Raw genomic sequence first — 25,071 nt, 5'->3', positions numbered from 1 at the left:
TGGCTCCGTTGACAACACAAGCTGAACATTGTATTAGATTGACATTGACTGAGAGATTCTCTCCGTCCGAGATGGAAATATGACAGGTGGGCAGGAACTCACGGTCTCTCAGTGTTGGTGAGTTATTTGTCTTTGTCTAATGTTCACGAAAAGTTCACTATTTTGCCATACAGAAATTCAAAAAAAAAAATGTATGGGCGGATTTGGACAGTTTTTGACCTGCTTCATACGAAACCTGCTTCAAACCTGCTTCATGCCAAACTGATTTCCTACGCAATCAATCAACCTTTGATGTGAATAACAAAATGGGCATAGTTCATTTTAGGAAACAAACTACCACTTCTTCCTACTGTGTCACCTTTTGGCTCCTATATTTGAAAACTAGGTTTGTATTTTATATAATAGAACTTGCTGAATCCATTCGTGAGGGTTGAATTTCTTAACTTTTGAGAAAACCGAGTTTAAATTCACAAAAATACGTATTTTGATGGAAGTTCAGGTTTCTTGTTCAGGCAAGTTGGATTTTGGGCCCGTCCTTTGAAAAATAGGCAAAGATTTTATTGAATCGACCTTGCTGAATCCATACGTGATGGTATATTTTTTTGAAGCATGCACAATTTTTTTTTTTTGAAAACTTGCTTTAAATTCTCAAAAGTACGTAATTTGGGTTTCTTGTTCAGGCAAGTTGAATTTCGACTTGTTCCTTTGAAAAAGGCGTGGATTTCATAGAATTGCTGAATTCATACGTATTTCCATAGACATTTGGTTCTCTTGTTCAGTCTGTAGTTCAACTCACTCACGAAGGTTGAATAATGGCGCGAAAATTGACTGTGTACACTACAAATCAACTTTATATTCAGCCTATTGTTAATCAGCTTTCTACACCTGAAATCAGCCAGTGATCAGCATCTGTTCTTACCGTTCAGCTTGCATTGTTACTTGAGTAAGGTTGAACTAAAATCGTCGAAAGATTTATTGTTAAGCAGTAAATTGTTATCTGGAGTGTAGCCACACATCCGACCACCCCAACGCAAAGAGTATAAGCAACAATCAATACGAAACTAACGATTTTAAATTGGCTCACTACTTGACTAGCCTATTGGTCCCAAGCAAATCGATTAACGTAACCCATTCTAGTATAAATTCCAGTATTACACTATGTTTGTTTTGATTCGCTATGAAAGTTTGACAGATAAAATGAGGGGATCGTGGATTTTCCAATGTTTCGAGGGGTGCATCGATTACCTTGGGACCGAAGAGAGTACCAGAGCTGAGCCAAAAAGTTGAGCACGTTTCTTCGGAACCTTCTGGTCTTAGAGTTACCTCTATGACGAAACTTCCGTCAACTTCCTAAGTCTAGAAATTATCGAAATTTGCTAAGAAGTTCCTGATCCAGGCGATTTGCGGATGTGGTGAAATAAGCGCTCCTTTCATCACTTCCGGAACAATCAACGGTGTGATTTACACGGAAGAGCGCCTTAAGAAGCGTCTCTTGCCGTTCATAAGGAAGCACAAAGGATCAACTCTGTTTTGCTCTGATCTAGCATCCTGCCACTACGCTTGAAACGTGTTGGAGTGGTATCAAGCCAGCGGAGTCAATTTTGTGCCAAAAGCCATCAAAAATGAAAAGTTTCGGCTTGTGACAGTACTGTATCAAACCGACGATTTTAGTTTTAAAAACTGAAATTCAGAGCGCCTTCCATTCATTTTGGCTAAAAAAATGTTTTATGAAATTATGGAACAATAAGATATTATGATAATATTTTGTATGTGTGCGTAACAAGAACAGATGGTAAAATTTGTGTTTGACACATAGAACCTGCCAATTTTGCTACATGAGAGTCGCAATAAGCGATTTTGTCATGGTCGCTTCAGCAGGGTGAAACTATTAGACGGTTAGACGGCTTCGGCTTGTTTCGTTTGGTACCAACTATGTGATGCATTTGGTGGCAAAGACACCTTGCGGTCCAAGCAAATTTATGGGAAATTTGAATGCTACTAATTTTCTTTATATTTCCTAGTTTTCTAATTATTTTCGCTAATTGTAGTATATGCCAAAATTGCTGGATAAATTCCACGTCGAATGGTATATTGCATGGCATATTTCACATTGATGCTAAGGAGAAATATGCGTTTGAAAACACGTCCTTTTTCGTTACATGCCTCATTTTTGATTTCTTGATATAGTATATAGCAAAGCAAGACATTGTCCTACGTCAAAAGTATATCAGCCAATAGGATAACAATTGTGACTTGACCTTCTCCGATTTACATGAAACTTTGCACGATTGGTGTTATGGGCAATTATTCACATTTTTGCAAAAAATCGACCATTTTGTATCATGCATATTTTTTTCAAAATGGCGTCTTTGAAATTTTTCAATAAATTTCAGCACGAAAACGTCACTTCTAAACGAAATGACGTTTAAGACATAGTTGTTAAGAAATACAATAGTCTTTCTATACATAAATTACATTGAGTAAGTTGAGTAATTTTGAATAAAAGTTTATAAAAATGTTGTGATATACTGAAATATCTAAAAAAAAATATCTTCATAATTTATAATTTATTTTGTAAATAAAGCTCATGACAAAAATCGTAGTACAACAACTTTTGATCTAAACTTGTTGTGAACAAACTACTTATGTTATTTTTGCACACATATTAACGCTTTTTTGGAATTTTTACTCAAAATTAAAAAAAAATACAATTTTTTTCTAGAATTTTGTCTCAAACGTCATTTTGATCAGAAGTCACGTTTGAACCATGTCATTCGTCTGCTGTGGGAAGTAGGATTGGGCGATCTTGGATCTGATCTTTTGGATCGATTCTTTGTCCACGAAAAGATCGAAAAAATCGATCTCTTCTTTCGATTTTTTTCGATCTTAAAATTTTTTTTTATGTGTATTTACATAGAAAAAAACGATTTACTCTGACCACAGACTGCGTTGTAAATTTAACGAACATAACGTCAACATTAGCATCGCTCCCTACAATGACGTCACTTTTTGCGTTTCCGATATTTACGAATACAGCAACATTTGAAGGTTTAGGCTACCTCCCTCCAGTGCTCATTGCTCCTTACTGTCACGACAACATTTAATTGAATATTATAAGGGATGAATTTCTTGGGTACCAACGTAAACAAGCGTATGCTGAAAAGCTGAAAAATCAAAAGACCGATCTACCAAAGAAAAATTGACACCGCCAGTATGCGCGACGGTCTTGGATGTACGCCACTTGATTCTGAACTGTGTAGCATCCCAGATAGTAACATAATACATTATCCTCAAGCCTTTATTAGCTTATGATCTAAGGCTCTAAACTTTCCCACAGTACAGAAATCCTAACATTGACACATCTGGCAAAGACTAGACATTCCCACATTCCAAATAAAATTTTCTCATACTCCAGACCATTGCCATTGCCTTGCAGCACAAGTGCAAAACACCACTTCAAACTAAAATTATTGCCAAAGCATTTTCCCGTGTAACACATAATGACGACCCACGTTTTCGTCACCTCAAGACAAAACCAAATCAAGATTCCCACACAACAAGACGTAATCTGACTCTCGAGACGATTGCGAGTAATCGGTTCAATTCCTTTAACTCTAGATTTAAGTAAGAACATGTGGAATGCAAATGATAACTTGGCTCTGTAAAGTTTATTAGATTGAGCCTGTACGAATAAATAAAAAAAAAATCGGATCAACCATCAAAGAGTGATTACTTATTTGAATCACGTCCACGTCCATGTCTTTGCGTATTACAACTACAGGATGTTTGAAACAGCCAGGATAAAATACGATAATGATTCAACCAGCCTACATGCGGCGTTATGCAACGACGATGACAAGGAAAACTGGTTGATGAAGTTTCTGCAGGAAGTCAATATGTATCGAAGAATCTAAAAGAAAAACAGGAAGTGATAGCATGATGAAGAGGAAAGAGAAGAAGACGAAATGGATTAAACGTGGTAAAGGTAGTGAAAAAGACGGAAGAAGATAAAAAAGATAACGTTCAACCCGCTGACGAAGAAGAGAGCAAAAGAAAATGCAGAAACTGAGGTGATGATGGAGAGGAAACAGATGAAGTCCGAGCAGAAGAAAATTAATGAGAAATGTAACTGTGCGAAAATGAATGAAAAAAGGCGATGATGCTGATGAAAAATGCAAACCAGAAGAAAAATCATAGAAGGAAAGAAAGAATCCAGTCCGCATCGTGCGGATCTATTGCTTTTTGCTTAAGGAAGTATTACTACTACCTAAAGCTACAACAAATTTAAACAGCACTTTTCAGTGCTCAACGTGTAAAAATTTTCTACCTTGTTCAACTCTTATTCCTCTTCGATCCTTGTTTGGACCCTACCCGAGGTAATCCTTCTTGGATATCGATTTGGAAAATTCCTCTTCGATCCTTCAGATTCTTATAGTAATCTGCTTGGAAGTCGATCTGGATAAAAATTTACTGCCGCCATGGCGCCTAAACGCAAAAGAAAGGGGCGAACTCTTGACCCCCCTTCTGATGAAATTAATTTGAGTAATCAATTTGATTTGCTCACGGATGATGAAAATGATCCATCATCCAAGAAAAATTCTAGTAAACTTTCGCGGCTTAATGCCAAGAAGGAAAAGATTCCCCCTATTGTGATAACCACTACCGATTTCCATGCTCTTCGCATGGAACTTTTGAATTTCGTGAAAGTTAAATTTTCACTACAAATTGGACGTCGGGGTGAATGCCGTGTATTGGCTGAAACCTTGGACGGATTTAAATGTCTTCTCAAGTATCTTACTGAGAAGAAGCACAATTTTTTTACTTACGACACCAAAACTGAACGTGTGTTCAAGGTTGTCATGAAAGGACTGCCCAGTGGTGAATCCCTGGATCAGATCAAAGATGAACTGGCAAAATTACTTGGAGTTGTGCCACTCCAAGTAATCAAAATGAAAATGATTTTTATTCAGTTCACTTCAAGTCTAGTGAACTAAACAACCTTAAGGCCTTAGAAAAAGCTAGCCTTATGCTCCATGTCCGAGTGAAGTGGGAACACTTCAGGAAGACTGGAGGAAATTTCCAAAACCTCACCCAGTGCCGTAAGTGCCAGGGATGGGGTCACGGAACTAAAAATTGCTACATGCCAGCTAAATGCATGAATTGTGGTGATTCCTCTCACGCAAAGGACGAAGGAATCCTAAGAAATTTAAATGTTCAAATTGTGGTGAAAACCACAAATCCAATTTTTGGGAATGTAAGACTCGCAAAGCGATCCTACAATCTCATTCTTAGCGACAGGTAGGAAACGCTCCACGTTCCCGACCAGGTACAAATTACTCTGCTGTTAACAACGGTCAGCGAGGAACAAATTCTACATTCGTACCCGTAGGTACAAATATCACCCCTGCTTCAAATGTTTCATCTGTACCTACTCCCCTCGCTGCTAACAATGTTCAGCGAGTTAATGGAGCTACCTATGCTGCTATTGCAACGGGTAGAAATCAAAATACTAACCAACGTTCTAACGGAAATTTTTGACAATTTTGACTTAGGAAGCACTACTGGCCCTAAAATGGAATTTTTACAGAATTCATTAATTGACATGATTTCTGATATGCTTAAATCTAACTCCATGTTTGATGCTATTCAAACTGGAGTAAAATTTGCAAATAATATTGTCATGACTTTAAAATTCATGGATTTTAAAGCTCTAAATATTTTAAATTCGAATGCTCGATCTTTTAAAGATAATGAAGACGAGCTATTTAACTTTTTGAGAGTTCATAACGTGCATATTGCCGTTATAACTGAAACGTTCCTTAAACCTGGCCATAAGGTTAAGAAGGACTCAAATTATTTAATTTATAGAAATGATCGTCTTGATGGACCCTGTGGTGGCGTTGCCATCATTATTCATAGACGAATCAAGCATAAAATTCTTTCTTCATTTGAAACCAAAGTTTTTGAAACTTTGGGAGTTTCTGTTGAAACAAAATTTGGACAACTTACGTTTATAGCTGCCTATTTGCCATTCCAATGCGTAGGCCAGAAAAAGAATTTTCTCAAGGGTGACCTCCAGAAACTTACCCGTCATAGGTCTAAATTCTTCATTATTGGTGATTTTAATGCAAAACACCGCTCATGGAATAATGCTCAAAGCAATTCCAATGGTAATATTCTGTTTGATGATTATTCTGCAGGTTATTACACTATTCAATATCCAAACAGTCCAACATGCTTTTCTTCTGCAAGAAATCCCTCCACTATTGATTTGGTCTTAACTGATTCATGTTAACTCTGTAGCCAACTGGTTACCCATGCTGACTTCGGTTCTGATCACCTTCCAGTAACTTTTGAAATATCCCAAGAAATAATTTGTAATCCCAACAGCTCTACTTTCAATTACCATAGAGCTGATTGGGAGCAATATCGAACATTTATGGAATATAACTTCGATCCAAACATTCCTTTGCAAACCAAAGATGAAATTAATTATGCTCTTGAATATCTGACTACTTCTATAGTTGAAGCAAGAGCTGCCTCAGAACCAAAATGCGAGGTTAAGTTCGATACAATTATAATAGACGACGATCTTCAGCTCTTGATCCGTCTTAAAAAATGTCCGTAGGAGACAATATCAAAGAACACGCGATCCTGCCATGAAAGTTATCTGACGGGATTTGCAAAAACAAATTAAAACACGATTCTCTGCCCTGAGGAACAAAACTTTTGAAAATAATGTTTCTAAATTAGACCCGAGTTCCAAACCCTTTTGGAAACTCACAAAAATTTTGAAAAAAACCTCAAAAGCCTATTCCAGCGCTTAAAGAAGGTGGTAAAATTTTGATCACAAATTTGGAAAAAGCTCAGAAACTTGCTAAGCAATTCGAGAGTTCCCATAATTTCAGTTTGGGTCTTACTAGTCCTATTGAGAATCAGGTTGCTCGGGATTTTCTGAATATTTTCTCTCGGGAAAATATTTTTGATGATTCCTGGGGGACTGATTTGGACGAAGTAAGGTCTATAACTAAAAAGTTTCAAAATATGAAAGCTCCAGGTGATGATGGAATTTTCTATATCCTCGTCAAAAAACTCCCAGAGAGTACCTTGTCTTTCTTGGTAAAATTATTTAACAGATGTTTCCATTTGGCATACTTTCCTGATAAATGGAAAAATGCAAAAGTTGTTCCAATTTTGAAGCCGGATAAAAGTCCAGCTGAAGCTTCTAGCTACCGTACAATAAGTTTGCTTTCTTCAATAAGTAAACTTTTTGAAAAGATAATTTTAAATAGAATGATGCTTCACACCAATACGAACTCATTTTTTGCAGAAGAGCAGTTTGGATTTCGCTCATCAACTCTTAAGAGTTACCAATTTAATACGTTCAAACAAATCGGAAGGCCACTCAACTGGAGTTGCTCTTCTAGACATAGAAAAAGCATTCGACAGAGTTTGGCATGAAGGTTTGATTGCTTAATTGAATAAGTTTAATTTTCTTCTTTACATTATGAAATTAGTTCAAAATTATTTAACTGACAGAACTCTGCAGGTAAATTATCAAAATTCCAAATCTAATCGACTACCTGTTAGAGCAGGAGTTCTTCAGGGTAGCATTCTTGGGCCTTATTGTATAACATTTTCACTTTGGACCTCCCTGATTTGCCTCAGGGTTCCAACAAATCTTTGTTCGCTGATGACACAGGCATTTCCGCTAAAGGAAGAAGTCTTCGTGTTATTTGCAGCAGACTGCAGAAAAGTTTAGATATTTTCTCTTCTTATTTACAAAAATGGAAGATTTCTCCCAACGCTTCCAAAACTCAACTTATAATATTTCCACATAAGCCCAGGGCTTCCTTTTTGAAACCTAGTAGTAGTCACATAGTCACTATGAACGGAGTTCCAATTTCCTGGTCAAACCAAGTGAAATATCTTGGATTAGTTCTTGACCAAAAATTAACTTTTAAAGATCACATTGAGGGCATTCAAGCCAAATGTAACAAATATATTAAATGTTTGTATCCTCTTATAAACAGAAAATCCAAACTTTGCCTGACGAATAAACTTCTAATATTTAAACAAGTTTTTAGACCGACCATGCTTTACGCTGTGCCAATATGGTCTAGTTGCTGCACTACCAGGAAAAAAGCACTTCAAAGGATTCAGAACAAAATTCTGAAAATGATTTTGAAGTTGCCTCCCTGGTACAGTACTACCGAAGTACATAGAATTTCGAATGTTGAGACTTTGGAACAAATGTCCAACAAAATAATTAATAATTTCAGGCAAAAATCGTTGCAATCCTCAATTGCAACGATTAATTCTCTTTATACTTAGATGAGATTTAGTTTTAGTTTTTAGTTTGAAGATTTCAATTGTTATACTGACATGCAGGTTTAAAAAACCTGTTTAAAATACTGAATTGCCAAGACAGGAACAATGTAAAAATACTTAGATATATATCATAACAATTAAGGCTGGTAAGTTACTGTAGTAACTGGAGCACCTAGGTTAAAATGAAATGTAATTTATTTTGAATTTGGAACAAATAAAGAGTTAAAAAAAAGAGCAGGAAAGAAGAAGACTCGGATTTAAGGCGAAGCATGAAAATTACGACGGAGGTGTAAAGAAGAGCGAAGAAATTGAGGAAAAGCAAGCAAAAGAAGACGAGAAGAGGACTATGTGGATGCAGACAAAGCGGAGCGGAGCCGCAAGTGGAGCTAACCGAAAAACATGGCGGATAGTAAGACTACGAATAAAACAAAGATGATGAAGAAAGTAAAGGGTGTCCCACATCAAATTGCATCACCGAAAAAAAACGCTGTTGAAAATTACTCATTCGGTATTTTCTTCTGAAGATTTGGGTAGAAGTAGTGTATTGATTACACTGTATTTTTTTATCGCTGTCAGTTTTTCGAAAGTTGGAAAAAATGGCGTCACCCGAAAAGCAACGTCGCGAATTGATTTTGCGCAAGCACCTGGAAAATCCTTAACTCTTTCATCGTAACATCAGAAAACAACACGGAATCGTGTGAGTCGTGTGATTGAACGTTACTACGAAACTCTGAGCATCAAATGCAAAGAGAAATGCGGTCAGAATGGATGTTCTATTAGTGATCAGGATGACAAGCGTGTCGTGAAAGCGTTTAAGCGGAATCCCAGTGCTTCGGACAGGGATGTGGCCAAAAAGTTGAATCTGTCCGAGTCTTTCGTTCAGAGAGCCAAGGACCGGTAGGGACTGCATACTAGACTGATGCAAAATTTGACTTTTTCGCTCCACAGTGCTTAAATGGTTTCTAATCGGGTCGTGATTAGCCTCCAAAGGTTACAACTCATTTGGTTAGAAACAGACTTCGCACAAACCATTTGAAGTTTACATGTAAATTACTATGGGAAATCTCAACTTTTTGTTCATTGCCTTCTAGTGTTTTTCCATATTGAGCTGCAAAACAACTCGATAGCTATTCTTATAGAAATTTTTTTCAGCTACAATTTTGCTGAAGATCGTTTCTATGTAAAACGAGACAGGAAATAGTTATTAATTATTTAAGAGATTGGTAAACTTATGACATGATCAAGCAGCTGCTCTGTAGGCAACACTGTATTTTGCAGTGTGACATAGTAGCCATGATTTTTGTGTCCTATTCCCCAGAAACACCAATGTTGCCTGCTGAGCAGTTGATTGAGCATGATCATAAGACATCAGTGCATTGAACCATTAATAACTTTCGATCCTTATATTTAATCAAAAAGTGGTATTCAGCTAAGTTGTAGCTGGGAAAATTTCCTACAAGTAAAGTTGAAAGCTTTTGAAGCAGACCGATATGGTGAATTATTAGATAGACATGAACAAAAATCTTGGTTTTATCATAGTAATTCCCATACAAACTTCAAATAGTTTGTGCCATCTCAGTTTCTCACCAAATGGGTTCAAATTTTGAGAGGTTAGTCAGGATCCGATTTGGAATCGTATTGTGGAGCGAAAATTTCAAATTTTGCATCACTCTACTGCATACGTACAAAGTACAGAAGGCTCCAAATCGTGACGAACGGCAAAATACGGTGGGAAAGTCACGGGCCCGGAGACTGTACACTGATGAGACTTAGTCAAGGCGGACTTCCGAACTGATCTTCACCGCTCAGCACAAGTTTGATGTTCCGGAGGAAGTAAGGAAGCAGAAACAAGAAATACATGATTTGGCAAGCGTTCTGCTAAGTGGCAAACGGACTACCGGGACTGTAAACGGGGAGATCTACTTCAAGGAGTATCTATAGAAGCGTCTGCTTCCTCTGTTGAAGCAACACGAGGGCCTTCGCGATCTTCTGGCTGGATCTAGCTTCGCGCCACTATTCAAATGTTGTCCTTGAGTGGTACGAAGCCAACGGGGTCACTTTCGTACCCAAGAAAATGAACGGAAGGGGGAACGCACCGGAACTAAGGCCCATCGAAAAATACTGGGCTATTATAAAGCAGCCACTACGGAAGCATCCCAAGGAGATCAAATCTGAGGAAGACATGAATAAAAAGTGGGTTTCTGTACCGAAGAAGCTGCAGTCAGATGTTGTACAGAACCAAATGAGTGGAGTTAAGCGTAAGGTGCGAGCGTACGGTTATGGTATTGAAGTTGAATGAAATAAATATGCTAAAAGCTTACTAATGGATCCTTTAATGCGTTATCCTTACTATAATGAGTTATATTTTATTGTCTGAAAGATTGAAAAGGATCGGTCAACTAGATAACTTTCTATAGTGTTTTTCCGTGATGCAATTTGGTGTCGGACACCCTTTAGATGATGAAAAGATAGAAGATTAAAGATGAATTTAATAGATAAGAAGACGTGAAAACAAGAGATGAAATGCAATTAGCAAGCATACAGCGAACTAGAAGGAGAGCAAAGGAGACAAAAGCTGTGAAGTTTGAATTGTACTTTATACATTAATAATCACACCCACATATTAGTACACTAAGGGCCTTATTGCGGGTGTCACTACACGGTGATAAAATGTCTTAAATAAAGACCAACAAGAAAAGTGAAAATCGATTATAATCAATGTTTTTCAATGTAGAAGTTCATAAGTATATTTTTGCAACTGTCAGTTTGAAACACGAGAAGTGGTCCCGGACGGTTCTACTGTCGAAATATGTAATATTTATAGAGATCGCTGATCACCTTTGATACGATTTCTAAGCAACCTGGTAACGTGGGTGAACATCTGAGAGACTTGATTTAAATTGTTGGGCAGTTGAAGATCTTCAGAATTTTACTAAATCAATCTGAAGCCATTGGAACATTCTGAGAAGTTTTTAGAGATCTCTGATCACCTGAAGGTCTTTGGAATATTTTCACTTGAGTCACCTGGTATCATGAGAGAATATCTGGGAGATGTGATTGGAATTGTTGGATAGTTTGAGATCTTCATCCGAAAAGTACCTGATCAACTTGAAGTCTCGAAAAAGTATCCAGAGGACTTTATAGACATCTTAAAACACATGGAATTTATTTCTGAACTGCCTGGTATCATGTGTTACAGATTGTTGGATAGTTGGATATTTTCAAAATAATACCTGATCAACCCGAAGACTTGAAAAAATATCTAAAAGACTTCATGGATATCTTAGAAGATCATTTGAATAATTTCTGAGCAGCATGGTGTCATATCACGGAATACATTCTTGATGTAAAAGACGCAAGCGCTTTCATAAAATTCTGTGAAGAACTATGGATTTCCATGAAGTTCTATAAGGTACTATGAAATTCTTACGATGATGTTCCCCGATTGCTTATGAAATTACCCATATGATACTCCCTGAAACTTTTTTTTTTAATATGATTTTCATACAGTTTACTGTTCTCTATGAAGTTGTTCGATTTTGTATTATTTATATGAAGTTGTCCGAACTTCTATAAAATATCCTCAAACTTTTCAGAAGTTCTCAAAATTTCTATAAAATTTCCAAATTTTTATGGAATCTTCTCAACTTCAATAAATACATCCAAAGAAATTTGAATAATTTCGTGTTTCAAACTTGCTTAGAAATAAAACCAAATGAAATAATAATAATGAAACTGCAACTCAGCATGGCGAGCGGTGCGTTTTTATTCTAGTTTCAAATTGAAACAGTCCATATAAAAAACAACAGCATTGCGAACGGCCTAAGTATGCTTATTTCTCGGAAACTATGTCAAATCCAAGTGAAAATTCTTCTTAACTCTGCAGAAAGTCTGCATTTGATGCCTTGTATATTCGTGAAAAATCTCTATCTGTGGATTAGACTGATGCAAAATTTGAAAATTTCGCTCCACAGTGCTCAAACGGTTTCAAATCAGGTCCTGATTAGCCTCCCAAAATTTAAACTAATTTGGTAAGAAACTGACTTGGCACAAACTATTCAAAGTTTATATGGAAATTACTATGGGAAACAGAACTTTTTGTTCATTGTCTTATACCCATTTTCCATATTGCTTGTTCAAAAATTTCTATAACTATTCTTACGGGAAATTTTCTAAGCTACAACTTTGCCGAATACCGTTTATCAGCCAAATGTCAAATTAAATTGTTATTAATTGTTTAAGAGATTGATTATCTTATGGCATGATCAAGTGCTGCTCAGCTGTTCTGTAGGCAACACTGTATTCTGCAGTGTGACATAGTAGCCATGATATTTGTGCTCTATTCTTCGCACCAGAAACACCAATGTTGCCTGCCTAACAGTTGAATGAGCATAATCATAAGACATCAGTGACTTGAATCATTAATAACTTTTGTTCCTTACATTTGATTGAAAAATAGTTTTCAACAAAGTTGTAGCTGAGAAAATTTACTACAATCACTGCTATAAAAAAAGCATAGTGATGTGGTGAGAGATATGAACAAAAACATAAGTTTTCCCATAGTAATTCCCATATTAACTTGAAATGGTTTGTGCCAAGTGGGACCCAATTTGGAACCGTTTAAGCACTGTGGAGCGAAAATTCCAAAATTTGCATCAGTCTACTGTGCATACCTGTTTTAATAAGCCTATTTCAAAAGCAAAACCGAGGTAGGATAGGTCTTCCATAAAGAATAACAGGATTATTTTAACTTGCAAGGCTTATACAGTAGAGGCCTCGGATGAGGCGAAAGATCAAGCCATTCTTGGTCCACTCTACGATCTATTTGGTTTGGAAAATTTACCGACTTCCTTGAGCATAACCTATCATTCTGCTTGCTACTCATTTGTTGGTATGGAGGTAGGCAGTTTAGTTCAAGCAAGTTAATAAAATTTCCTAAAACCTGTTCAACAAATCAAATAATTTTATTTCATTGGTAATTCCATTCTACCTCCCAGCCAATCACAATCAGGAAGTCGCTCATCGCAGCACTCAGTCAGTTAGTCACTTTTGAAAGCGTTCGACCAACCAAATAATTGATTCGATAACCTTTAAATTCTGTAGCTGACTCGAATCGAACAAACTCCCGAAGACGTATGAAATAAGAAACCAAGCGCTAAAACAAACAACACTGATAATTCTCGTATTTTTCCTACACATAACTAGCTAGCAAGCACACAACCCATGAAGTGCATTCGAATGGAACATAACAGAGCAAAAAAAAAAACAACAACATCAACATCGATCAAAACATGTGGAACTGATTGTCCGTCGGAGCAATAAACCGATGAAACCAATATCCTTTAAGGCGACAATGGAGACGAATGGCGGGCTCTACTGGCTAGGGATGCTCGGAAACACCTAGTAATTTTTATCAAACTCTCAGTATCTACCTGGTATCAGCGTGGTGCGTGGTGTGCTCGGAACCGTACCGCCCTCAAATACCTCACCTGAAAAGCTGGACGTCCTCAGCGGCACCGGATGGGCCCGGTTCACTCCGGAGCCGATGCTTGCCACGGACAGTTCGTGATCTTCGACGGATTCCTCCTTCCGGACGCTGCTGGATCGACGTCTGGCAGCGAACGATGTCGTTCCACCGCCGACGCTTACACTGGCAGCGGCGGTGGAGGCGGCGGCGGCAGCGCCGGACGGACTACCGTTGCCATGGCCGTTCAACTCCGGCAGGGATCCATTCCCGAGGGAGATGGAGTTGCTACGCGGGAAGTTGGTATCGTCAATCTCCTGGTTCAACTCATCCGCGTCGTCGGAGATTTCGAAGCGACTTGATTGACTCAGTTGACTCATCATGATCTCGCGGAATCACACTCTTTCACTGCACGAACAATTACAGATTTAACACAAAACAACACTTCAGTGGAGCAAACAAATAGTCGGATCACAATGCTGGTCGGCGAAATGTGCGCCAGTGTGCGAATCGATCAGGAGTGCGGCTGCGAGTGTACTAAAAGCAGTAGAACTTGAGCCGGAGTGCCGTAGCCGTAGTCGTTGAGAGGTGGTGGCGATCGGGTGGTCTCGATCGGTCGTCGTCACTCGATCTTGCTAAAGTGAGTGGTCAGGGCAGCTTAGGGCAGGGGCAAAGCAGAGCCGCGATTGGTGATTAAATGTCATGAGTTTTGGTTTAGTGGAGTAGAGCAACAGTTTTTTTTTCATTCGTATTATTGCTTCAAGTTTAAGCGTGAGAGGTCCGGTTCGGTTGTTTTGAATTATGATCGGAGATTGTTGCGTTTCCTACTGACAAACAATTTCGGGACGTTGTTTTGCTTGGATTGAACTGTTTAGGTATACCTAATGTCTGGAGGATTATGATAGGATAGGATTGAGTTGGACACGTGTGTTAGCTTCAAGGTTGATTTTCAGATCGTTGCTTTCTTGTGATGTTGAGATCGAGGATTTATTTTAAAAACTACATTTTTTAAATTATTGCGTTTACATTTCACAAGCTGAGGTATTCAAAGAGAACTCGTATTACATCGGTTATGCTTAGTTTCTCGATCTACCATACCAAGTCGATTTATGTTGATTTGGCTTGTTATCGAAAATGTGGTATACTATAGTCAATTTTCAGGATATTCAGTACCTATTTTGAAGGTATAAGTCACTAAATTTAAATGGAGCTGGTAGATAATCGATTATGGTGCCGGGTGTCCGTTAAATGGCCTTCCGGATATTCTAATTCTTCTGATTATTCTAAGGCGAAGTCTTAGACACACGCTTTATTTCAAAATGGGCAGAATATTGAGCATAGTGCATATATGTCATTTTTTTTTTTTTTTTGTTTATTAATTTATTTGATAAGGCTCAACCGAATTAACTTTACAGAGCCGAGGATTCTTGGTCACTATACAATACATCTTAAAACTATAGTCAAAAGGTACAACACAATAAATACTTTATCTTCCGCTATCCAAAAAGCCTCCTCCATCAGAACTGGAGCCGCTTCCAGTGGTTTCATTGTATGGCAAATTGTTGTACGCCAACGAGGGTCAGAGTGCGTCCATTGCAGTAATGGACACAAAACGTGGTCAGCACTCACACACTCATCACGAAACGGTTGCTTTCCAAAGTCGACGACGCATCGACCGAAAGAACTGCTTATGAAGAACAATGAGGAGGACCACACAATGGTTGCTGCCGAGAAAACAGACGATCGCGTAGCACACATCGAGAGTGGCCTGCTTTTGTCGACAGCCGAGTGAACACTGCATATATGTCATCAACATATTGATTCTGCCACCTAGTGGCCAGTAAATAATCTTCAATATTGTCAGGTTCACCGAAAAAATCTTTCTTTTTTTAAGTAGTCCTCGTACACTCTAATGTTTTATTCTTATTTCTTTAGAATCTTATGTATACACTTAGAAAAATTCATGTAAATTTAGGTGCTCTGAGATTGACATATATGAGCGTCAATTTTGACATAAAATTAAGTCATAATAGACGCGAAATTCAGCTCAATCAAACGTTCTTTTCGTCGAGTAACGAAATTTTCAGTCTCGAAGCACTTAATTTTACATAACTTGTTTGTTTACGTCTCATCCTTTATGTCAAAGATGGATTCCGTCACTTGTAAAATTATGTATGTCTAAGTGTGTAGGGGAAATTTATCTATTTATTTTTTGTTCTTCGTCTCGAATTTATAAAAAACTCCACAGACTGATGCTTAAGCTAAGTATTGCTTTCGAATACAAACTTGGACAAATTAAAATCAAAGACAGCACTAACATTGTTAAAGGCCCTAACACAATTATCAATAGGGTTGTTATACCCGTACGTGGTTCTATCATAGAGGTAACTCTAAAACTAGAAGGTCCCGAAATAACGTGCTCAACTTTTTGGCTCAGCTCTGGTACTACCGTCCGTTCCAAGCTTATCGATGCATCCCTCGAAATATAGGAAAATCCATGAACCCCTCATTTTATCTGTCAAACTTTCATAGCGAATCAAAACAAACATTGGGGAGTAGTAGAATTCTGACTAGAATGGGGTACGTTAATCGTTTGCTTGGGACCAATAGGCTAGTCAAGTAGTGAGCCAATTTAAAATCGTTAGTTTCGTATTGATTGATGGTTCAATGCTGCCTGTCTAAAAATAAGTCTCGTTCACGAAACTGTCGAGAAGGTGCATAAAAGGTAATATTCTGCAGCAGTGAAAGGCAATCCAGGTTAACCTTGACAAGATCAAATACAAATAACCTCTGAAGTTGAGTGCGTCTGTGAGCTAGAGTTTCCATGTCTATAAGTTTGCAACGGCTTGTATAGTCAGGAAGATTTACTGGATCATTCAACGGAAGTTGTCGAAGAGCATACCGTATAAAGCTACGTTGAACCCTTTCCATTTTGATGATCTGCTGTGCATGATATGTCAACCATACACTAACAGTATATTCCATGATGATGCGAACAATTGAACATCGGAGTTTTCTGTCCACAGTGACCCCTAGGTTCTGAACACGTTGTATAGCCTCTGAGCTGATGGAGTATTCAAACTCTGTTTGGAATTATCGGCGAGAAAACGAAATGACTTTGCACTTTTGTCACAGCACCATATCAGAAGCTCGTCAACATCGACATGAAGAGCACAGCCCAAGTAACATTTCTGGTTTTATGAGGGTTCTGTAGACAATGATTTAGTCTTGTAGAATGCTTAAAAACCTCGATAATACTAGCAATGTTGCTTGGGAGCAGTTGAGATGCGATGATATCACTTTGTATATTTTTAGATCGGCTGCGTAAAGCAGTAGGCTCGATTTCAGTCGAAAGCACAAATCATTCACGAACAATATACAAAGCAGTGGTCCCAGAATGCTTCCTTGTGGGACACCTGACGTGATGGAAAAATCGCGGGAGCGAGTACCGTTTAGTTTGACGAATGTCCTCCGACCGGATAGGTAAGAGCGCAGCCATTCGGTGATCCAATTAGGAAAGCCCAGTTTCTTTTTTTCCTTTGGTTTGTTTTCCGTCGATCTTGTTTTCCGTGCTGAGCACCAATGCTACCGACGCCAGGGAGGCAGCTCCCACACCTGGACCCTACCTATCGACCCACCAGCTCATGAACCAACGGACCAACGGCTATACTTCCCTTCCGAAGGTAAGCGTGATCAGAGATGTTATGTCTCAAAACATCCCGGCGGCGCCGACTGGGATTGAACGCAGGCCTGCTGGGGTGAGAAGTAATCACGCTTACCACTACACCACCGGCGCCGCTGAGCCCAGTTGCTTGAATTTGTCAATTGCGAGGTCATGAAGAACCTTGTCAAACGCCTTCGAGAAATCGAAGCATATGGCAACAACTTGGTGTCGATTCTCGATTTTTGAAGACAGGAGACTTACGTAGGACATCAGGTTCGTCGCCGTAGATCGCTTCTACGAAATCCATGTTGAAAGTCCGATACCAGCGGTCGGAAGGCGACATACAGAACTTTGGCAACCATTTTTTTTTCAAAATATTTGCACAGGTGGATCATAGCATTTGAAACTTCTGATCGGATATCTGGCATACCATCCAAATCAATATCATACGCAACTATGATTTTCTGAACCACAGTGTCACGTTTAGCTTTTGACGTGCCTTCAGTCTCCCTCCATACTAAAAACAGCGAGTGATGGTCAATGTTTTCTAGACATTAAAATTATTCAGAAAATGTATGTTTTTTTTTTGGGAAAGTGACCTCGCAATAAGCCAAGCTGAGTACTCACCTGAGGAAGAAGAATTATTTTCGGATTCCATTTTAAAATACTAGAAATTCTTGGATGAACTATCAATTTTTCTTCACGAGACACTGACAGACAAAAGCAAAGCCTACTTCTTAAGCTCAACAGAAGCAACCTGGTTCAGTGGTTCACTCTTTGTCGATATCACACACACACACACACACACACACACATGCAAACGCAACATGGTGTCCATGTCCATGTAATATTACGAATTCTTGGATGAAGCGTGGACATAAGGCGACCTAGTCGAGAAGTACGAAGACGAATTCAAGCGGAAAGCTAAGCCTTCGACGTCATCCATTGCAAGTTTTTCTGTTTCTTCTGACGCTGGAAACTCGGACATCAACCAGGCAGAAAGGAAAGTCGGCGGGTCCCGACGAAATCGGGTACCCTCTACTCAAGAGGTTACCAACGCCAGGCCAGCTACGGATGCTGGAGCTTTTCAACAAGCTCTGGCTCACCAACTTTAATCCAGCGTCGTGGAAAGAGAGCTTAGTCATTCCCATCCCAAAAGCCAATGAAATAACCCGTGAAGCTAGCAAGTTCCGGCCAATAGCCGTGACATGCTGTATGGCCAAGGTCCTGGAGCGAATGGTCAACAGGAGGCTAAAGCATTTCCTTGAAGCCGAAAACCTGCTAGACCATCGACAGCACGCCTTCCGTCAAGGGTACGGAACGTCAACTTATTTTGCAACATTAGGGGAGGTCCTCAAGAGTGCCAACGATAGCGGACCACACCGAGATCGTCTCGTTGGATATATCGAAGGCATTCAACAGGACGTGGACGCCCCTCGTCTTAGAGGGTCCATGGTCCACTTCATCAAAAATTTCCTGACCGATCGCTCTTTCAGACTCGCAGTGGGCAACACGAGGTCCCAGCTTTTCAGAGAAGAGACGGGCGTTCCACAAGGTTCAGTTATCGCCGTTACCCTCTTCCTTGTGGCCATGAACGGAGTTTTCGGAGGACTGCCGAAAAATGTTCACATTTTCGTGTATGCAGACGATGTACTTATCGTAACTACCGGCCCAACAGCAGCACGCAACAGGATCAAGGCCCAGGCAGCAGTCTCCGCTGTAGCCAGGTGGGCCAGCGCGGTAGGTTTCCAGCTTTCAGCCACCAAAAGCGTCAGGTGCCACGTGTGTCCATCCCGGCACCATGTCAGCGGGCCACCTATTAAAGTTCAAAGCCAGCCCATACCACTGAAGAAGACGGTCCGTATTCTGGGGGTACTTGTTGACCGGTCCCTCAACTTCGAGCAGCACTTTAAGGCGATCAAGAACGACTGCCGCAGTAGGATCAACTTGATCCGCACTATCTCTCGCCCCCACCGGTCTAACAATCGTGACACTCGTTTCCGGGTTGCAAGAGCCGTCATCGATAGTCGCCTACTGTACGGTCTTGAGATGACGTGCATCGCCATGGAAAAGCTCGTGCAGATACTAGCACCAACTTTTAACACCTACGTTCGTATTGTCTCCGGTCTTCTTCCGTCAACGCCCGCCGATGCCACATGCATCGAAGCGGGTATTCTGCCCTTCCGCCATCGTATAACCGCAGCAATTGCAACGAAAGCCGCTGCCTTTACCGCAATGACCTCCGGAAATGACAGGATCTTTCTCCTCGATGAGGGGAACAGACTCCTCCGCATGACTGCCAATTCGGAGCTCCCCCCAGTGGCCAAGGTCCACTGGTACGGAGACAAAAGTTGGTTCAAGGCTGGAGATAACTCTGCAGCGCTGAAGAGAACAATAGCCGAACTGCTAGGCTCGGACTACCCAACCCATGCCCACATATACACAGACGGATCGCTTTCCCGAGCCGGGTCGGAATTGAAGTAGCCGGAATTTCAGCACCCATGAGTAGCAGCCTACCGCCACAATGCTCGGTTTTCTCCGCCGAAGCTGCGGCCATCTTTGTTGCCGTTACAACACCCTCGGACCGGCCCATACTGGTGCTATCCGATTCGTACAGCGTGATACAAGCCCTTACATCGGAGACCATGACTCACCCCTGGATACAGCAAGTGGACGGATATTTCGAAACTACGGGACCATAAGGTGGTTTCTCGTCTTAGGACAGGCCATACAAGGATCTCACATAGTTTTGATGGGACGCAGTTCCACAGAATGTGCTATGTTTGCGGAACCACTGCATCGGTGGAACACATCCTATGCCTGTGTCCGCAATACCAACAACTACGGGAGCAGTACGCACTTCTCAACAGCATTAGGGACATACTGGGCGACGAACCTTCCACTTTAGCGACAGTTATTTATTTCCTCAAGGACGCTGGGTTATACAACAACATTTAGGTCCCTTTAACTTTCTTTTGGCTGACGGTACATCTCTACCGGACGGGGGATTACCCCTCCTACGGTGGAGCTCCGATCTCTTTCAAAACCCTACCTAACTTTGATGTACCAGATTGTTTTTTTTCTCCTTGCCTGTATTGTTAGTTTTTTTACTGGAATCTGTTTTAATTGCTTCTATTTGAGTACATGTGAATTGTAAGCCAACTCCGTAGCAAAATGTGCTGGCAGAACCCCCCTCTGGGGCCACTCATTTTATAGAGATAAACTAGCCAACGCCTAAAAATCTCTATAATAAAGTTTAAAAAAAGGCCACCTAGTCACCCCATTCTTTAGGGTCAATTTGATTCAACGACAACCCCTAAGATAATCACGTTTCCCGAAAATGAAGGATTATCCTTTAATTTGGCATTTGTTACAACTCCTATTGCAATGTTCCTTCGAAGATCTCCTGATAAAGTGTTGTGCATATTGTAGCCAAAAGTTAGTATATTCCTATGAAAGTTGACTGATCTGCCACAACTTGCCTCAGTTCATGATTGACTTATTGGAATGTGTCTTTAAACATTTTTAATAACTTATAAAATATGCATCATTGCGATACACAATACTTGACAAAAATGTGTACACTTTGATACATTGATAAACTTTGTAGAACATTTTAAATCAATAAAATGATTGTATTCAGAGTTATCGAAGAAAGCCTATTTTAATGGTTTTCCACGAACAATGCATCATATCTCCTCAACGTTAAGAGATACGAAATTGCTGTTTTGAGAAAAATTGATTTTTTTAATGTGATCTACAACTTTTGTCAAGACACTAATTTATGTTATGAATCTATAAAATAAGTAAGTTTTGAATCACCCTACTACGTGGATACATCATCACCCTAATGGAACGGAAAAATAGACTATTTTAGTCCAATAAACTTCTTCGAAAACATTGCCCTTGTTAAAGCACTGTGCGATGTAATGATCTACGGAAAAGTTTGCTATCTGTACTTATGTGAAGCAGCAGTTTTGCTGAAAACCGCATTTGGATTGACGTCAGGATAATTAGTTATTAATTAATTAGGAAGACGATATTCTTCTGAAATGTTCCATCAACTGTTCAGCAGGCAACATTGATGTGCTTGGCGTGAAGAAAAGGGCGAAAAATCCAGTCTACTATGTCATAAGTACATGATGCAGTGTTGCCTTGAAAGCAGTCGATTAATCATATGAGAAACTTATTGGCTTCGAAATCAATTAATAACTAATTACCTTGAAGTCTAATAAAAAAATGGACTTCTGCAAAGATGTAGTTGATAAAATTTACATTTACAATTTGTCGATTAATGCAACAATACTAATCAAATGTGCCCTGCTTTACCTAACTCATACACTGCCGTACTCTAGCGGAACAGAACATTCTCTAGCTCATAAATTATCGCACTAAAGCTTCATGTTGATAATAGTATAGGATTTCCTCTGTACTCTGAGAATACTTTTAATGTTTATTTACTCCATTATAAAAAAGTTGCTCTCGCAGTTGAATTTTCAAATGTTGCGTTATGTGTGGTTTTTTTTAAAACCGTATCAAGAATAAAATTATCTATCAACTAATTGAGTTTCTTCTTTCAGTAAACATGTGCTCCTTAATTTCCCTTACAACTCTTATCAAGACCAATTTTTCGAAACATTTGAAAAAAGAATATAAAATAACAAAATTGATATTTTAGTGGCAGTTTACTCAACATAATTCTATGAATTTGTATCACTTGGGCATTAGACTGATGCAAAATTTCAAATTTTCACTCCACAGTGCTCAAACGGTTCCAAATTGGACCCTGATTAGCCTCCCAAAACTTTTTTGAAGTTTATATTGAAATTACTATGGAAAAACAAAACGTTTTGTTCAGTGTCTTCTAGCCTTTTCCCATATTGCACTGCTAAAATGTTCTATTATTTACTATTCTTATGGGAATTTTTATCAGTTACAACTTTGCAGAAAATCGTTTTTCAGCCAAACGTCAAATGAAATAGTTATTAATTGTTTAAGAGATTGATAATCTTATGGCAAGATTAAGCAGCTGTATTGTGGGCAACACTGTATTCTGCAATGTGACATAGTAGACATGATTTATGTCTTCTATTCTACGCGCCATAAACACCAATGTTGCCTGCTAAACAGTTGATTGAGCTTAATCACAAGATATCAGTGACTTGAATCCTTAATAATTTGTGTTCCTTACATTTGATCAAAAAGTAGTCTTGAACAAAGTTGTAGCTGAGAAAATTTTCAACAAGCTCAGTTATTTTCTAAAGTATTTCTCACTAAATGAGTTCAAATTCTCAATTCAATTTCTCACTAAATGAGTTCAAATTTTGGGAGGCCCAATTTGGAACCGTTTGGGAGCACTTTGGAGCGAAAATTTCAAATTTTGCATGGTGTCTTCTGCAACGTTGCTTAAAATAATTGTTTCTACAACAAACTACAACTTAATGCATTAAAGTTAGATTATTGATATCAATTTAAATGAGAACCACCCTAAGACACCAACATTGAATAATTTTATCCACTAAATTTCCATTTCGCACCACAGTGCACTCTAAGTTTTTGAATCTCATCCGATGTATAACTTCATCTAGTTCTGGAAATATGACAATACCTGAATTTATCTAAATTACTTCATGTCATGTCATTAAATCACTTGCAACAACTGGACCATCGGTGGCCACAGTGAGTGTCAAAAACCACTTTAACCATGTTTCTCATTCCTTGAGGAAAGTGGCCTAAATTCACCATATGAAACATCAATTCATATAACTGATTTAACATTCACTCATAAAATAAATCACATAACCAGTGGAAAATATCCATGTGAATTTCACATAACTTTCATGTGATCCCATAATTGGAAATTGCACCACTAAATCAAATGAACGTTATGTGTCCAATAAAATCTATATGATTTCTCATATAGAATTTCTAATGCTATGTGATATTCAGGTAAAAATCATTGTTTTTGTTTTTGGAAAAATACTATGTGCGTTCCTAATAGAAACTAAGTGAAAACTTTTTTCAGTGTTGAGTTAGCAGCCCAACAAACATTTTTTGAAGCTCAAAATTTTTAATATGGAAATTCACAATAACATGATTTATAAATAAATCGTCTCTTACTGAAAGCGGATTCCAGCCATATGATTTGTATTTTTTTGGTTAATTCTCACCATAGGCGGATAAATTCAGGTTTCTCCTCCTCTAATTACGTCCAAGAAACGACAACATGAGATCACTTCAATTCACAGAACAAAGCACAAAACAGCTTTCCGTCAGCTCGTCAAATAACAATCAACATTGTAACTACATTCCTTCCTACGATAGCCCTCAACAGTAAGAGGAAAAAAACTCACATTTTATCACCCCCTCCTCCCACACACACACACACACACACTGGAATCAATTAGGCGAAATCGATTCGTCACAAATAAACATCAGTTCGTATGAAGCTCAAATCACCCCTCCCTTCCCCGTCTCCTGTTAATCCATCATTCCTATCATCAGAACATCAGATTCAACAGGTTTTCCTCGCTGCCTTCGTCGTTTGCTCGCTCCCCCACTATCATCACTCACATCGGAATGGATTTTCTCGCTATCGGAAAACGACGGAAGGGGAGGAGCAGCAAAACACTTTTGAATAACCAACTGTTGCTGCTTCTACTATTACTCCACCAGTCACCAGTATATTCAGTAACTTTATAGCGCCACCTGTTGATCGCTGGGTCTGCTTTGGAATCGCAATCCACACACTCAAGAGCGACACTAATTAGGGTCACTGTTCTTGTCCGTCAAACTTCAAGGACTGACGAGCTGATCCAATTCTTCCTGATTCCTGACTCCCCGCACTATACAGCCGCGCTGACCTTGAGAACCCGTTCACCGTCGACGAATCGCGAATCAAAACACACCACTGGCATTAATTACTGTACAATTCCGGACAATCCGGCGTGCGTGCGTGCGTGCGTGCGTGCGTGTTATCGATCGAATCCCGACTCCGGTGGCGCGTCTCGGCAATTTAGTGCACACCCAAGTCCACGTCCAACTGAAAAGTCACCGCTCCGGCTGCCCGCATTTATACGGCGTACTTGTATCTGTGCGAGGCGGCGTGTCGGCTTTGCTGGGTTTTTCCTATTCCTTTCTGGTTTCAAGTATGGTAGAGCGACCGGCAAACCGATCGACCACCCGACCGAGGAGGAGACTCTGAGCAACGATGCTGGTTCGGTTCGCATCAGAATGTCGAATCCTGCTAGTGTGAAGCACTCTACACGCTGTGCAGTGTTACTGGATTTGGGGGGGTGGAGGTCAGTGGTGCCAGAATGAGGAGGTTTCAGATGACGAAGAGCAAAAATTTCATTTTTAAAACCAAATTCAAAAACTTGTATATCCTTTCTATTTTATTTTTTGAAATGCTGGTTGGACTAAAATTATTTTCATGTTAAATGATTTTCTTTTGTAGCTGAAATATGATAGAGGAAATGGGTATAATATCAGCCTAAATGCCCCTAATTTGGGCCTATACATAAATTCAGCAATCGACAAAATTTTCAATAGCAACCAAAAATATGAATTAGTACAGTCCCAATAATGCGTTCATTTAGATAAAATTGATAAA

The 25,071-nt window shown here is 39.2% G+C and overlaps 1 protein-coding gene across 3 annotated transcripts in view; it reads right to left on the bottom strand.

Moving 5' to 3' along the window:
* The window catches only part of Pu (Punch), an 83,369-nt gene that overhangs the window by 30,559 nt on the left and 27,739 nt on the right, over nt 1-25,071 (bottom strand). Inside the window, exon 1 of one of the 3 annotated variants that reach the window (XM_065230553.1) lies at nt 13,764-14,423. The exons of 1 other annotated variant lie outside the window; for it this stretch is intronic. In XM_065230553.1, the coding sequence (XP_065086625.1) occupies nt 13,764-14,178 (415 nt within the window). In that variant the 5' untranslated portion in view covers nt 14,179-14,423. Of the gene's footprint in view, nt 1-13,763; nt 14,424-25,071 lie in introns of those variants that run through there. One more of the 3 variants, XM_065230554.1, reaches the window with a different exon arrangement.

Source organism: Ochlerotatus camptorhynchus, unplaced genomic scaffold (genome assembly GCF_037179485.1).
Source record: "Ochlerotatus camptorhynchus isolate MF236.1 unplaced genomic scaffold, CSIRO-AGI_Acam_v1.1 ptg000330l, whole genome shotgun sequence".
NCBI lineage: Eukaryota > Metazoa > Arthropoda > Insecta > Diptera > Culicidae > Ochlerotatus > Ochlerotatus camptorhynchus.
The sequence above is the reverse complement of the archived record's forward strand: the minus strand, read 5'-3'. Positions and strand labels throughout refer to the sequence as shown.